We start from the raw sequence: 13,651 nt of genomic DNA, 5'->3' as shown, positions 1-13,651 counted from the left end.
TCTTAAAGGATGTATTCTTAAAAATGTCAAGGAGATCTCCAGTTGTGTATGAGGTAAATGTAATGGTACAGGTCAAGAGGTTCAAATAATGCCCACATCATATAGTCAAATCCAGAAAATGTGATCACAGTGGTTCTGACCATGGAATGATTCAGTGGTGTTACTCAAGCTAAGGATTAGGGGCCTTTGTCCTGAATCCCTGGTAGCGGTACCCCAATCCTTCCACATGACTACATAGTCTCACTTTGGCATTTCCTTTGTGCGTCTAGGAGGGAAGCGTTGCAGATCAGATTGTTTGGTCAGTTCCTTTGGAATTCTAATGCACTAGCGTTTACTCACAATTTTGTGAAAAGACCAACATCTAGTGAGTGATAGTTTTTCAGGTGGAAATTACTTTTTTTTTAAAGAGAATCCAAGATGTTGTACAATACAAAAATTAGATGCTTACCTACGAAGAGGAAAGCCTGTGGATCCTCCAAAGGCTTCCCACGTCTTTCTCCAGATGACCTCCCCTGCCCTTGACCCTCTAGAAGTTTTGGGTCTGTGCTCCTCTTCATACATGAGCAAGGCCAAACAGCACCCGCGGGTGTATGGCCTTGCCAGTGCCATGATAACATATCCGACAAGCTCTTGACTGATCTGTTCCAGGGGTCTGTGCGCAGCAACAGTGGGGGCCAGAAGGACGTAATAATGCTCTTCAGGATCCAGAGGCTTCCCTCTTTTTAGCAAAGTATCTCTTTTTGTACTAGGTTTGCCTCAGGTAGAGTGTAACAAGAGAGGTCAAAGGACAATGACCAACTGGTTTGAGCTGACAGGCTGCGGTAACTTACATAACCACTCATTACAATGGTGCATCACAGAACACACAACATTTCAGACCATACTGGCTACAGTAATAAAAAAAAAAAGACTGATAAGCCAAAAATCTCCACCCATTGGGTACAGTTTGAAATTGGTAAAACACAGCTTGTTGCAACTGATCTAGTCATAGCAAACCTGTAACTTTTGTTAAAAAAAAAAAAAGATACCTAAGCAGAGGGAAGTGTCTGGATGATCCAGAGGCTTCCAATGTCCTCATTGACTTCACAGCTGCTGTCTGGGACCCTCTTGTTCGCGGCCACACACAGAGTGTGGCCATGAGAATGGATACGGCAAGCTCTTTTCGAATGTGTATCATTACTTTCACTCTTACCTGTGTCTTTTGTGGTAATATAAATGCAGTGATGCAGGTAATTGAAGGAACAGCTGCAAATTTTGGGCATATGGTTCACCAAACGGTATACTGTTGTCATGATTAGTAACTTATGCACACCTGAACTGACAAAAAAAGAGGTGGCCATACCTGTGGCTTCTTCTGTGCCCCCACAAACTCTGTTGCCCCTCATCTCTGTCTTGAAGCTTTCTTCCCCCCCCCCCCCCCCCATTCATGCTCTTTGTGCACACCTCGGCCAGGAGCATCCTGGGCATGCACAGTTACAAATGGTTCTGAACCGCACTTAGCCAGAGAATGCTGCTGTGCATGGCCATTCAGGAGCGCAATCAAAGGGGGCATGCAAAGCGGACAGAGCATACTGTATGTTTTGGTTCAGTCAGAACTTTAAACAAGTGGCACGACACTAAGATGGAGAGAAGACTGGCAAAGCTGAAGTGCCATTAAATTTAGCTCCAGGTATAGCCACCGTGTATTCCCCCCCCCCCCCTTAGTTGAGATAACCTTAAAAGGGAACATGAAGCCAGAGGTATATTGAGGCTGCTATAGTTATTTCTTTTTAAGCAATGCCAGTTGCCTGACAGTCCGGCTGACCATTTTTTATCATTAGTGTCTGAATCATACACTTGAAACAAGTCTTTCTGAATCATAAACTTGAAACAAGTCTTTCTGAATCATACACTTGAAACAAAAATGCTCCATGCATACTAGCTCAACATACTCTGGCACTCCTATTGGCCTGAAACGCATTGCCTGTGCAAAAATAAAATTCTTTTTTTTCCTATGAGAATATCCTTACTGAGGTAAGCCACCTCATTTATCGTTTTTACTGTTGTTTTAACTCCGTTTTATAAACCCCTTGGCACTTCTTTAGCCTCATTGCGCTTATTCACTTAGTCACCCCCCTACATCTGTTGTGGGCGGGGTTCAAAAATGGACCATGATTGAAGCAGTTATTGTCTTTTAAAGAAGAACCGACTGCAACCAGTCCCAGTCTGGGACACCGCGAGTGGAGACGGGTTCATTATCTCCACCTGCTTCCTGTGGTCAGTTGCCCCCAGCAACCCACCTTTGTGAGTAGCCCTTTTATCATTATATTGTTTTCAGTGTTACTGACACACTCCCGATTTTTGTTTCGTCTCTTCTTTCCAGTGTGTCCCGACATCCCATCCACTGCGACTTGAAACAAGCATGCAGCTAATCTTGTTAGATTTGTGTCAGAAACCTCTGATCTGCATGCTTGTTAAGGGTCTATGGCTAAAAGTATAAGTGGCAGAGGATAAACAGGACTGCCAAGCAACTGGTATTGTTGAAAATGAAATAAATGTCAGCCTCCATATCCCTCTCACTACAGGTTCCCTCTAAGGCATTTATCATAGCTGAAAATCATAGTTGGCTGCAGACTGAGATGGAAAAATAATTTTTAAGGAAGCACTGATATGTTTATACCTGTAATGTACACTGCTGTCAAGAGATTGGTTATTTTAAAGAGGAAGGCCCGGTTCACACTGGCCTTAAAAATGGTCCGTTTAGCTAAACAGACCGGATCCTAACGGAGGTGAACGGATCCTATGTTAATCAATAGGATCCATTCACATTGCTCCGTTAGAACGGATCCGTTCTAGAGAGTTTGGGTCTGCAGAGATTTTCTTTTTCCGGATCGATGCGTCCGTGTCATTGACCGTGTGCTACTGGAACGGAGGGTCACAAATGGAAAACTGGTGCCTTTTAAAACCTGATCCATTCCATGGATTCGTTTTTACATGGAACTATTTTCCATTGTGCAAGTGTGCACTGGGCCGAACTCCAAGTTATGTTAATGTATTCCTCCAATTATACTAATTATTTGTACTTGTTTTTTAATTCCATCTTTAAGTCACCTCAGCTCCCCTTTAATTGGGTAATTACTTATATATTTTTTTTTCTCATGCAAGGCAGCAATTTTTACAGTGCAGTTCTGCAGCTAATGCTCTGGCACTATATTCTGCACGTACCTGAAAACTGTACATATGTTTTTATTTACTATGCTAAATTTTGACTGGGTGAAAAGTTTTCTCTGCTGCACTTAAATGAATACTCCAAAATATAATCGGGAATGGACACCCTGTGTGTGTGTGTGTGTGTGTGTGTGTGTGTGTGTGTGTGCTGGGGGGCGGGGGAGGTGCGCAAAGGCTTACCTCACCTCCCATGGCTCGGTGTCTCCTTCCAATCCTCAGTAAACCACCCCGTTGTAAAGCCTGGGTAGGCGCAATTAGTTCCTGGAGACTTACTGCGCCTGTGTCGACCCTGCCGACCAGGGTTTTACAATGGGGCCTTTTACAGATGATTGGAGAGAAACACCAGGCCACGAAAGGTGCGGTAAGTCTATAGACTTACCGCACCTCCACACACACACACACACACACACAGGGTGTCCATTTTCAATTATATTTGGGACTAAGGTATCCTTTGAGTAGCTATATTTTCACAATTTTTGAAATAGTTTTCAGGTGAGCTTGTTTTGTATTAACAGCTACCTGTTATCACATGACAGCCCTTAAAGCCATTGGCACTGGGAACTCTGTACTAGGTAGTCAGAATCAAGTATGGGTTTGCTACACATCTGATGCTGCAAATTACCTTTGTTTATTGCAGAGTTTTGTTGCTGTCTTATCGAACATCACAATGACCTGTGCTGCCACTATAATCACTGGGCTGATATGCATTATATTACTGCTTTGTGCCAAAGAAATCAATGATCGCTTTAAAAAGAAATTGCCAGTTCCAATTCCTATGGAAATCATTGTTGTAAGTACAAGTATTAGACCTGTGTTATTCCTTTTCGATTGATCTGCATTGCACACAGATAACTGAACTTGTTCTATGTGTAGGACTAACACTGTTTAGAAATTTTTACTATTCATTGCATTATCCAATCTAGGAATGGCCACTGAGATGCAAGATTATGAACATTTTGTATGCAAATTTATATTTGAAACTGAATTAATTTAAAACTTTCCAAAGTAGAGTTTGATTGGTCCATTTTCAAATTCCATAGATTTGCTTACAAAATTAGGATTATTAAAATAATCCTGCATCAACCCAAAATTAGTTGCATCTCATTAACAATCCCTAATCTATTTTAAAAACTAACTTTATACATTAGTCTCATCATGTCAGTAATGCTTGTCACATTGAAGCATGTGGCCATATACAGTTTAAAACTGTGTTGTTTGCCAAACCATTCCCCTCAATTATGTCTGACCAGTGCTAGGCCATGTTGATGACTTTCTTTTCTTTGGTGTATAAAAGCAGAATAAAGCTTGATCATGGCCCATTCCTCCTGAATTAACAATGAAGAGCATTCTGAGAATATTCTGCACCTAGGCTCTACAGTAAGCAAGCTCCTAACTGTAGCACAATAGTGCCTGACCCTTTGAGAGACCTGGCACTCTCTTTTCAGGTCTTAAGTTTTGCTGCACAATAGATTTGTAGGAAGTCAAATTTGGACAGCATTTTAACTGCAGCTGCCACAGACTACCATGTTGTGCCAACCCCCTTCATGCTCATGCACACAATACTCCACTGCCAGAAGGAGAGCTGTGGCCATCAGGGCAAAATCCTTTAATATGTTTTATTTTTTTTCCCCCAAGGTTATTATCTCAACTGGAGTTTCAGCTGGACTGAAGCTCAAAGAATCCTATGGTGTAGATGTGGTGGGAAATATCCCTACAGGGTACGTAATTTTTGCAAAAGTTCTGCTCAAGCTGTATTCTGTTTAGGGCCATCTCACTGGCATGAATGTACTCTTATGTGCCTAATGAGGATATCTAGTAAAATTACCTCTAAACATGCTGCCTACATCTAGCATTATAGCCATGCTTGCCTTTCCCACTTCTGACTTGCTGAAGCCTATGTCTTGCCATGTGAAGAGACGATCAATCTGATGAGGGTTTTCTTTTTTGCCAAGAGAAGGCACAGTGAGTATAGAGTAACTATGTCTCCATTATACTGAAGGGTGCTTATGCTCTTCTCATACTGTACCTTCTAGTGGCTGGAAAGTTTAGAGTACCCAAATTATAAAATGATAAATTACAGTTTGCTTAAAACCTAATAAATTGTCAATGTATATTAAATAACACATAATAAATTATGATTTCCTCACCCCCATGGTCTGTATTCCACATATGGGCTTGAAATCCCCACCTACTGTCTGAAATTGGGCTCAGGCAATTATTTTTCTTTCCTAACCATGGGTGCAAAGGATGCTGGGGATTGATGTCATGACTCCACTCCCCCACCCTTCCCCATGTTCTGCTTCCAGAACACACCCACTGTGAAAAGAGATGTAATCTGATCCAGGCAGGCAGACATCTGGGATAAGAATTATAGCATGCTGTCTTTCATGATACCTGATTTCTTATCTTTATAATCACTCTGCTCTGCCTATGCTATGTTTCTCATCTCTTCCCCAAGTGCCGTACTAAAACAAGCCTAGCTCTTATAATGTCATCAGTCCAGCCCATAATCTGTGCAGAGCATGTGTGGGACTTCATAGGCATATTTGCATGACAGGGAGGGCACAAGGCTTGGAGGGGACTGGGGGGGGGGGGGCGCAAGGACACTATGCCGAGTGCGCACTTGCAAGGCATCAGCATGTGAAGAGGAAGATGAAGGTACTACTACAGATATAAATGTGTGTCTGTTCTTGACACTGCAATGTACCAGATGTAAACTTTGTATGTTCATCTAACTGTACCCAGTGCATAAACTACCTATATGTTCAACTTTTTTTGTGACCAGAGACAGTCTTTAAGGTTTTACAAAAAGTTGGAATGTGCACAAGTAGCGATATCACAGTGATACTTCAGGTGAACTACAAATGTAATTTTTAACAAACACAGGCTACTTAAACAATAATGAGTGTTCTTCTTCTTCTTTAAACCAATGAGGACTGACATTTATTACCCACATTTGTATATATTTGTTAGCGGCTGGTGGCAGAGAAATAAGCATATCCTCTGTCGCCCAGGTATCTCCTCTTCCTTCCATGAGTAGCTGGTTAAAATATCACCAAATCTTAAAGTGTACCTGTGTAACGATTGGGTGCTGCAACTCAGACGTCTGATTATTTGTGATCTGCAGAATCACCAATAATACAGACGCTATACCTGATTATGTGGTGATCTGCAGTATCACCAATAATACCAGTATAGCTCGCAGAGAGTAAGGTGTGGTGTTTGGTGCAACAGTATAGACTTCTCCAGAGGAGCTGGAGGGTCTACCAACACAAGTAACAATAGGCCTTTACCAGAGGAGCTGGCAAAGTACTAACAAAGAGAGAATTAAAGAAGTTTGGCTAAACCTTACCAGAGGAGCTGGTAAGGTACTAACAGCACAAATGTCTGAATAGTTTAACTAGACCTTGCCAGAGGAGCTGGCAAGGTACTATCAGTAACTGGAGCTATATAAGTAAGTCTGAACCTCACCAGAGGGGCTGGTAGGTTCTAATAGCTAAGAGCACCTCACCAGTGGCTAGGACCCACTGGTGAGTAGAGTAGTCAGACAGGAAAGGTTTGATAACAGGCAGGCGAGAGAGTAGTTAATATCAGGCAGAGGTTCAGCAACTAAGTCAGAAAGGCAGAGGTACAGAATCGTTTAGCAATAGCAAGGTCAGAGAGTAGCCAGAATCATACACAGGTTATCAGAATACAATGTATTAATAACTAACTATAGATAGATGTATATCGCAAACACTGCATATACATCTATCATCAACAGGAACCTCACTAGGTCTGAGCGCTAACATGAGTGTATTCGCAACAGCAGACCAGTTGCCAATGATCTGTGAAGGCTTAAGAAGCCGAGGAGAGCCCAGCACCACGCCCCCTAGCAATCAGCCAATCCGAGCGGCGCGAGTCACTCCTGACGTCAGCCGACCGGCAGGTCAGCTGATGCGCCTTCTTCCAGCATAAAGGTCCTGTCTCCGCGCCCGCCCGCGCGATACAGAGACCCTATGAGCAAGAGACAATGCCGTTCCCGGCGTGCTGGACGCCGCCAAGACGGATAAGGCCTGTGAACAGGGAACAAAGGCGGCTGCGGGTATAGCCTGCGTATCCGCAGCTGCCATAGTTTCAGATGTTACAACCTGAAGCCAAAAATAAGAAAATCCTAAATGCTTGCCCTCAGTAGAGGGAAGTCTCTGGGTAGTCCAGAGGCTTTCCTCATCTCCTTACATCCCTCCGTTACAGTGCTGGATCCTTCTGAAACATGTTCAACAAAATTGTTGAATATGCTGCTCGTCGCCATGCTCCCATAAAAGTGGAAGTGCAGCCATGCTGCATAGGCACCAGTAGGGTATGACTTATTTGTTTGGTGCAGAGTGGCCTTTTTGCTACTGTGCAGACACAGCCCTACAGGCTCCTGCACAGTACAGCTGCACTCTGACCTTCACAGAGGTGAAGAGGGTCCCAGCCAGCAGGACAAGGTCAAGGAGGACTACATAGGTGCATCTGCCTTTTTAAAACTTTTTTTTCCCTACAGGTTTACTTTAAGGCAATCTACTCAGCATCAGTTTGTTATAAGGACCTACCTTTAATTGTCTAATCTGATTAGATATAATCCAATTGCCCTCATACTACAGGGTGGGCCTTTTATATGGATACACCTTAATAAAATGGGAATGGTTGGTGATGTATAGTTCCCAAGATGGCGCCGGACTCGGTCGCCGCGGCCACAGGGCTCCGGTCTTTTTTACTTTAAAACATGTCATCTCCTCTCTGCTCACCTCTGAGCCCCTCTTTCACGCTGAGGAGGATACGCTGGAGAAGGATATGCTGGTTCGGCACCAGCCATCGGGTCGCGGTCCGCGTGAACATCAGCTGTTCGCGACCCACGTGCAAGACCCAGTGAGCACCGCAGCAGACATCAGGAAGCAGGACGGAGCCTGCTGATCTACACCGCCGCGGCCAGACAACCGGCTTTGCCACCCGCACGTCTCGTCACAGCCCCGCAGCTCGTCATCCGCGACGGCTCCCTGCGGAGAGGCCCTGTCCTCCACACATCCCAGCCACAAGGCCGACGCAGGACTCCATTGGCCGCGCTTCCGCCCCCATCAGCTGTTTGGGCGGCATGCCACCCTCGTCTGCGGAGCCAATCGGCGCGCTCCCCTGGTCAGGGGAGCCCAGACGTGAACCCACCGCTGCCGCTGCCCACGGGATCATCCAGGGAGGCCAGGAGACTCCGGGGTCGGTGCAGTCTCGGTCACCGTTGAGTGTGCTCCACTGCCGGGTGCCTTCCGCCCTCCACCACCGGGTCCCCCCCCCTCACAGTGCCACTGGGGTGTTTGCCACCTGCCAGCAGCTGCGTTCTGAGGCTCTGGCTCCAGCTCCTTCGCCTCGCCGATCGGCCAGGAGTCCTGGGTCGGGCCTGTCCACGTGGCCTGCAGCTGTTTTCGCCGACATGTGTCTGTTCACTGCTGCTCCCCCGGAACGGAAATTCTACTTGAGGGAGGTAGGCTACCACGCAGCCACAGGGATGATGCTGCTCCCCCCTTATGTGCCCTGCCACCACCAAGGGAAATACCCCCCTGGCCTGTCCATCACTGCTGCCCAGCCAGGGTGGCCCCAGGCCCAACATCCACCGCCCAAGGTGCCCCCGGACCCCACTGGACCCCCCTGGCCTGTCCACCACTGCTGCCCAGCCAGGCTGGCCCCACATCCACCACCCAAAGGTGCCCCCGGGTGCACCCTGGCCCCACAGGGCCCCCACTGTGTCTGCACCCTCACTACTCAGCTGTGCGGACTTGAAATCAGAAGCGCTTCTACTCGGGCAACCTGGTCCGAGTGAACTCTGCTGTCCGCCTCCATCATGATGCCCCTCAGCTTCCTCAGTTTCTTCTCTCTACTTTCGTGGACAATCGGTAGCACCTGTCTTGTTGGGAGCGTGTCGCTGTGTAGCGTCCAGTGCCGAAAATGGCAGCGCTCATATCAGCTCTCAGGCTGCTCCTCCAGTCCCACTCTTTTCTGTTCCTGCTATCAGTGTTTGCCTTGCTATGCTTGTATTAAGTTAACTGTACGTATGCTGTAATGCTCTGTTTGCTTTTATTTTTTGCTTTTATTGTCTATATGTATGTACCATGCTTAACTGTATGTGATGCTGCACTCTGCTTAACTGTATGCACAAGCTGTAATGTTCTATGTATGCTTGTCCCATGTCTATGTATGTGCCATGCTTAACTGTATGTATCTCTTATTTTTTTGTTTCTTCACCAACGACCCTGTATGCGCCAAAACCAATTCCGGGTACAATCCACCGTTGTACTTGGCGATAATAAATTCTGATTCTGATTCTGATTCTGATATTAACTTCCTGTTTGTGGCACATTAGTACAGTGGGTTGCAAAAGTATTCGCCCCCTTGAGGTTTTCCACATTTTGTCACATTACTGCCACAAACATGCATCAATTTTATTGGAATTCCACGTGAAAGACCAATACAAAGTGGTGTACATGTGAGATGTGGATCGAAAATCATACATCATACCAAACATTTTATACAAATAAATAACTGCAAAGTGGGGTGTGTGTAATTATTCGGCCCCCTGAGTCAATACTTTGTAGAACCACCTTTTGCTGCAATTACAGCTGCCAGGGTATGTCTCTACCAGCTTTGCACATCTAGAGACTGAAATCCTTGCCCATTCTTCTTTGCAAAACAGCTCAAGCTCAGCCAGATTAGATGGACAGCGTTTGTGAACAGCAGTTTTCAGATCTTGCCACAGATTCTCGATTGGATTTAGATCTGGACTTTGACTGGGCCATTCTAACACATAGATATGTTTTGTTTTAAACCATTCCATTGTTGCCCTGGATTTATGTTTGGGGTCATTGTCCTGCTGGAAGGTGAACCTCTGCCCCAGTCTCAAGTCTTTTGCAGTCTCCAAGAGGTTTTCTTCCAAGTTTGCCCTGTATTTAGCTTCATCCATCTTCCCATCAACTCTGACCAGCTTCCTTGTCCCTGCTGAAGAGATGCACCCCCCAAGCATGATGCTGCCACCAGTATATTTGACAGTGGGGATGGTGTGTTCAGAGTGATGTGCAGTGTTAGTTTTCTGCCACACATAGCGTTTTGCATTTTGGCCAAAAAGTTCCATTTTGGTCTTATCTGACCAGAGCACCTTCTTCCACATGGTTGCTGTGTCCCCCACATGGCTTGTGGCAAACTGCAAACGGGACTTCTTATGCTTTCTGTTAACAATGCCTTTCTTCTTGCTACTCTTCCATAAAGGCCAACTTTGTACAGTGCATGACTAATAGTTGTCCTATGGACAAAGTCTCCCACCTGAGCTGTAGATCTCTGCAGCTCGTGCAGAGACACCATGGGCCTCTTGACTGCATTTTGGATCAGCGCTCTCCTTGTTCGGCCTGTGAGTTTAGGTGGATGGCCTTGTCTTGGTAGGTGTACAGTTGTGCCATACTCCTTGAACAGTGCTCCGTGGGATGTTCAAGGCTTTGGAAATCTTTTTGTAGCCTAAGCCTGCTTTAAATTTCTCAATAACTTGATCCCTGACCTGTCTTGTGTGTTCTTTGGACTTCACAGTGTTGTTGCTCCCAATATTCTCTTAGACAACCTCTGAGGCCCTCACAGAGCAGCTGTATTTGTACTGACATTAGATTACACACAGGTGTACTCTATTTAGTCATTAGCACTCATCAGGCAATGTCTATAGGCAACTGACTGCACTCAGATCAAAGGGGGCCGAATAATTATGCACACCCCACTTTGCAGTTATTTATTTGTAAAAAATGTTTGGAATCATGTATGATTTTCGTTCTACTTCTCATGTGTACACCACTTTGTGTTGGTCTTTCATGTGGAATTCCAATAAAATTGATTCATGTTTGTGGCAGTAATATGACAAAATGTGGAAAACTTCAAGGGGGCCGAATACTTTTGCAACCCACTGTATATGTGAGGGGGAAACTTTTCACAATGGGTGGTGACCATGGCGGCCATTTTGAGGTCGGCCATTTTGAATCCAACTTTTGTTTTTTCAATAGGAAGAGGGTCATGTGACACATCAAACTTATTGGGAATTTTACAAGAAAAACAATGGTGTGCTTTGTTTTAATGTAACTTTATTCTTTCATGAGCTATTTACAAGTTTCTGACCACTTATAAAATGTATTCAATGTGCTGCCCATTGTGTTGGATTGTCAATGCAACCCTCTTCCCCCACTCTTCACACATTGATAGCAACCCCGCAGGAGAAATGCTAGCACAGGCTTCCAGTATCCGTAGTTTCAGGTGCTGCACATCTTGTATCTTATTATTATTATTTATTAGATTTATATAGCGCCAACATATTACGCAGCGCTGTACAATAAATAGGCTTACAGACAATGATAACAGGGTTGACAGAACAATACAGGTTATAGACCATAGATACAACAATACAGGTAATAGCAATAAGATACACAACACAATGCAGATAATAGTACAATGCCAGATCATAAACTGGAATGGTAGTGGTAAAAAATTACCAGTTCCAAATTCTGGGTAAAGTGCACACAGTCAAGTATGATACACAAGGGAAGAGGGCCCTGCCAAAGGCTTACAATCTAGAGGGAAGGGCTGGTGACACAAAAGGAGGGGGTGCATCAAGAAGTTATTGGCAGAAAGGATTAGGGTAGTGTTGAGTTGATGTAGGCCTCCTTGAAGAAGTGAGTTTTGAGTGCTTTTTTAAAGGTGTTGAAGGTGGGAGCGAGCCTGATGGGCAGCGGGAGAGAGTTCCACAGGATAGACAATTCCCTTCAGATGACCCCAAAGATAAAAGTCTAAGGGGGTCAGATCAGGAGACCTTGGGGGCCATTCAACTGGCCCACGACGACCAATCCACTTTCCAGGAAACTGTTAATCTAGGAATGCTCGGACCTGACACCCATAATGTGGTGCACCATCTTGCTGGAAAAACTCAGGGAATGTGGCAGCTTCAGTACATAAAGAGGGAAATGCATCATCATGTAGCAATTTCGCATATCCAGTGGCCTTGAGGTTTCCACTGATGAAGAATGGCCCCACTATCTTTGCACCCCATATACCACACCATGCCATCAATTTTTTTTGTTCCAACAGTGTTGGAGGGATCTTTCCAATGTGGGTTAGTGTCAGACCAATAGCGGTGGTTTTGTTTGTTAACTTCACTATTCACATAAAAGTTTGCCTCATCACTGAACAAAATCTTCTGCGTAAACTGAGGGTCCTGTTCCAATTATTGTTTTGTCCATTTGCAAATTCATTGCGCAGATCTGGGTCATCCACGTTGAGATGCTGCAGTAGCTGGAGTTTGTAAGCATAGGCAAACGCAAGGGGGGATTACAGCTGCCCAGAATTCCCCCTCAGACCATGGCTGGTGCAGTGTCTGGGGACAGGCACAAGTTGAGACACCAGAATATCTGCAGGTATCCTGCAGCTCAAAGCACTGCCCCCTTTCTTTCCCTGCTACAGTTGAATTTGGGTGGAGCAGCAGCCTTTGTACAGAGCATGGAGCAGCTCTGGGGAACTTAACAGAGTCAGGTATGAGCACCGCCCTGTGCCTCACTGTGTGAATGCTTCACTTTCCCCTTCATTACCAATGTCGGCTGCCCTCATTATTATCTGTATCCAAACTGCTCCTGGTCAAACCAGTTGTCGATCGGGAGCAGATCAGACATTTAGGAAATAATTGTCAGATCCTGTCAGTCGGACGGGAAACTGTATTGTGTGTACCCAGCATGATGTCCTACTATATTATTATACTGTATTGTGCATGGCTGAGCGAGACCTTTCAGGAATCCCCCCCCCCCCTTGAAAATCCTGGGTTTGCCCCTGGTAAGGGTGCCATTTGTGAGTAGCTAATATCCGCCGAAGGGATGTTCGACTAATGCCACTCTCCAGTGACATGCGGCGAGTGCTATGCTGTGGGCTCTTGCTGAATGAAGCTAGGACAGCCACTGATGTTTCTTCATTAGTGACAGATTTCATGCGTCCACATTTTGGCAAATCCAACACTGACCCAGTTTCACGAAACTTAGCAAACAGCTTGCTAACTGTAGCATGGGAGATGGGTGGTCTTGTAGGGTGACTTGCATTGAAATCTGCTGCAATGACCCGGTTACTGCGTTCACCAGACATCAACACAATTTCTATCCGCTCCTCATGTGTTGACCTCGGCGACATGTCAATGGCTGTAAACAAATAGAAACTTGTAAATAACTCATGAAAGAATAAAGTTATGTTAAGGTGTATCGATATAAATGGCCCACCCTGTACACTATTGTTAAGATTACACACATTTTTTTTCTAGCCAAGAGAAAGGTTTCTTGAGCATAACTAGTATAATGCTGGCATACAGTCAGATATGGGGCCATATCAATTAACTTTTTCACCTGAGTTATCTCCTAGGAGATAATTTTCATCTTCA

At 45.1% G+C, this 13,651-nt stretch overlaps 1 protein-coding gene across 2 annotated transcripts in view; it reads left to right on the top strand.

Annotated features, from left to right (window-relative positions):
• The window catches only part of SLC26A5 (solute carrier family 26 member 5), a 101,933-nt gene that overhangs the window by 55,466 nt on the left and 32,816 nt on the right, over positions 1-13,651 (top strand). For both annotated transcript variants that reach the window (XM_068272678.1, XM_068272679.1), the window contains 2 exons: positions 3,845-3,997; positions 4,843-4,925. In XM_068272678.1, coding sequence (XP_068128779.1) covers positions 3,845-3,997; positions 4,843-4,925 — 236 coding nt within the window. The remainder of the gene's footprint in view (positions 1-3,844; positions 3,998-4,842; positions 4,926-13,651) is intronic.

Source organism: Hyperolius riggenbachi, chromosome 3, assembly GCF_040937935.1.
Source record: "Hyperolius riggenbachi isolate aHypRig1 chromosome 3, aHypRig1.pri, whole genome shotgun sequence".
NCBI classification, from domain to species: domain Eukaryota; kingdom Metazoa; phylum Chordata; class Amphibia; order Anura; family Hyperoliidae; genus Hyperolius; species Hyperolius riggenbachi.
Note: the sequence above shows the minus strand (reverse complement) of the source record. Positions and strands in the feature narration are given on the sequence as shown.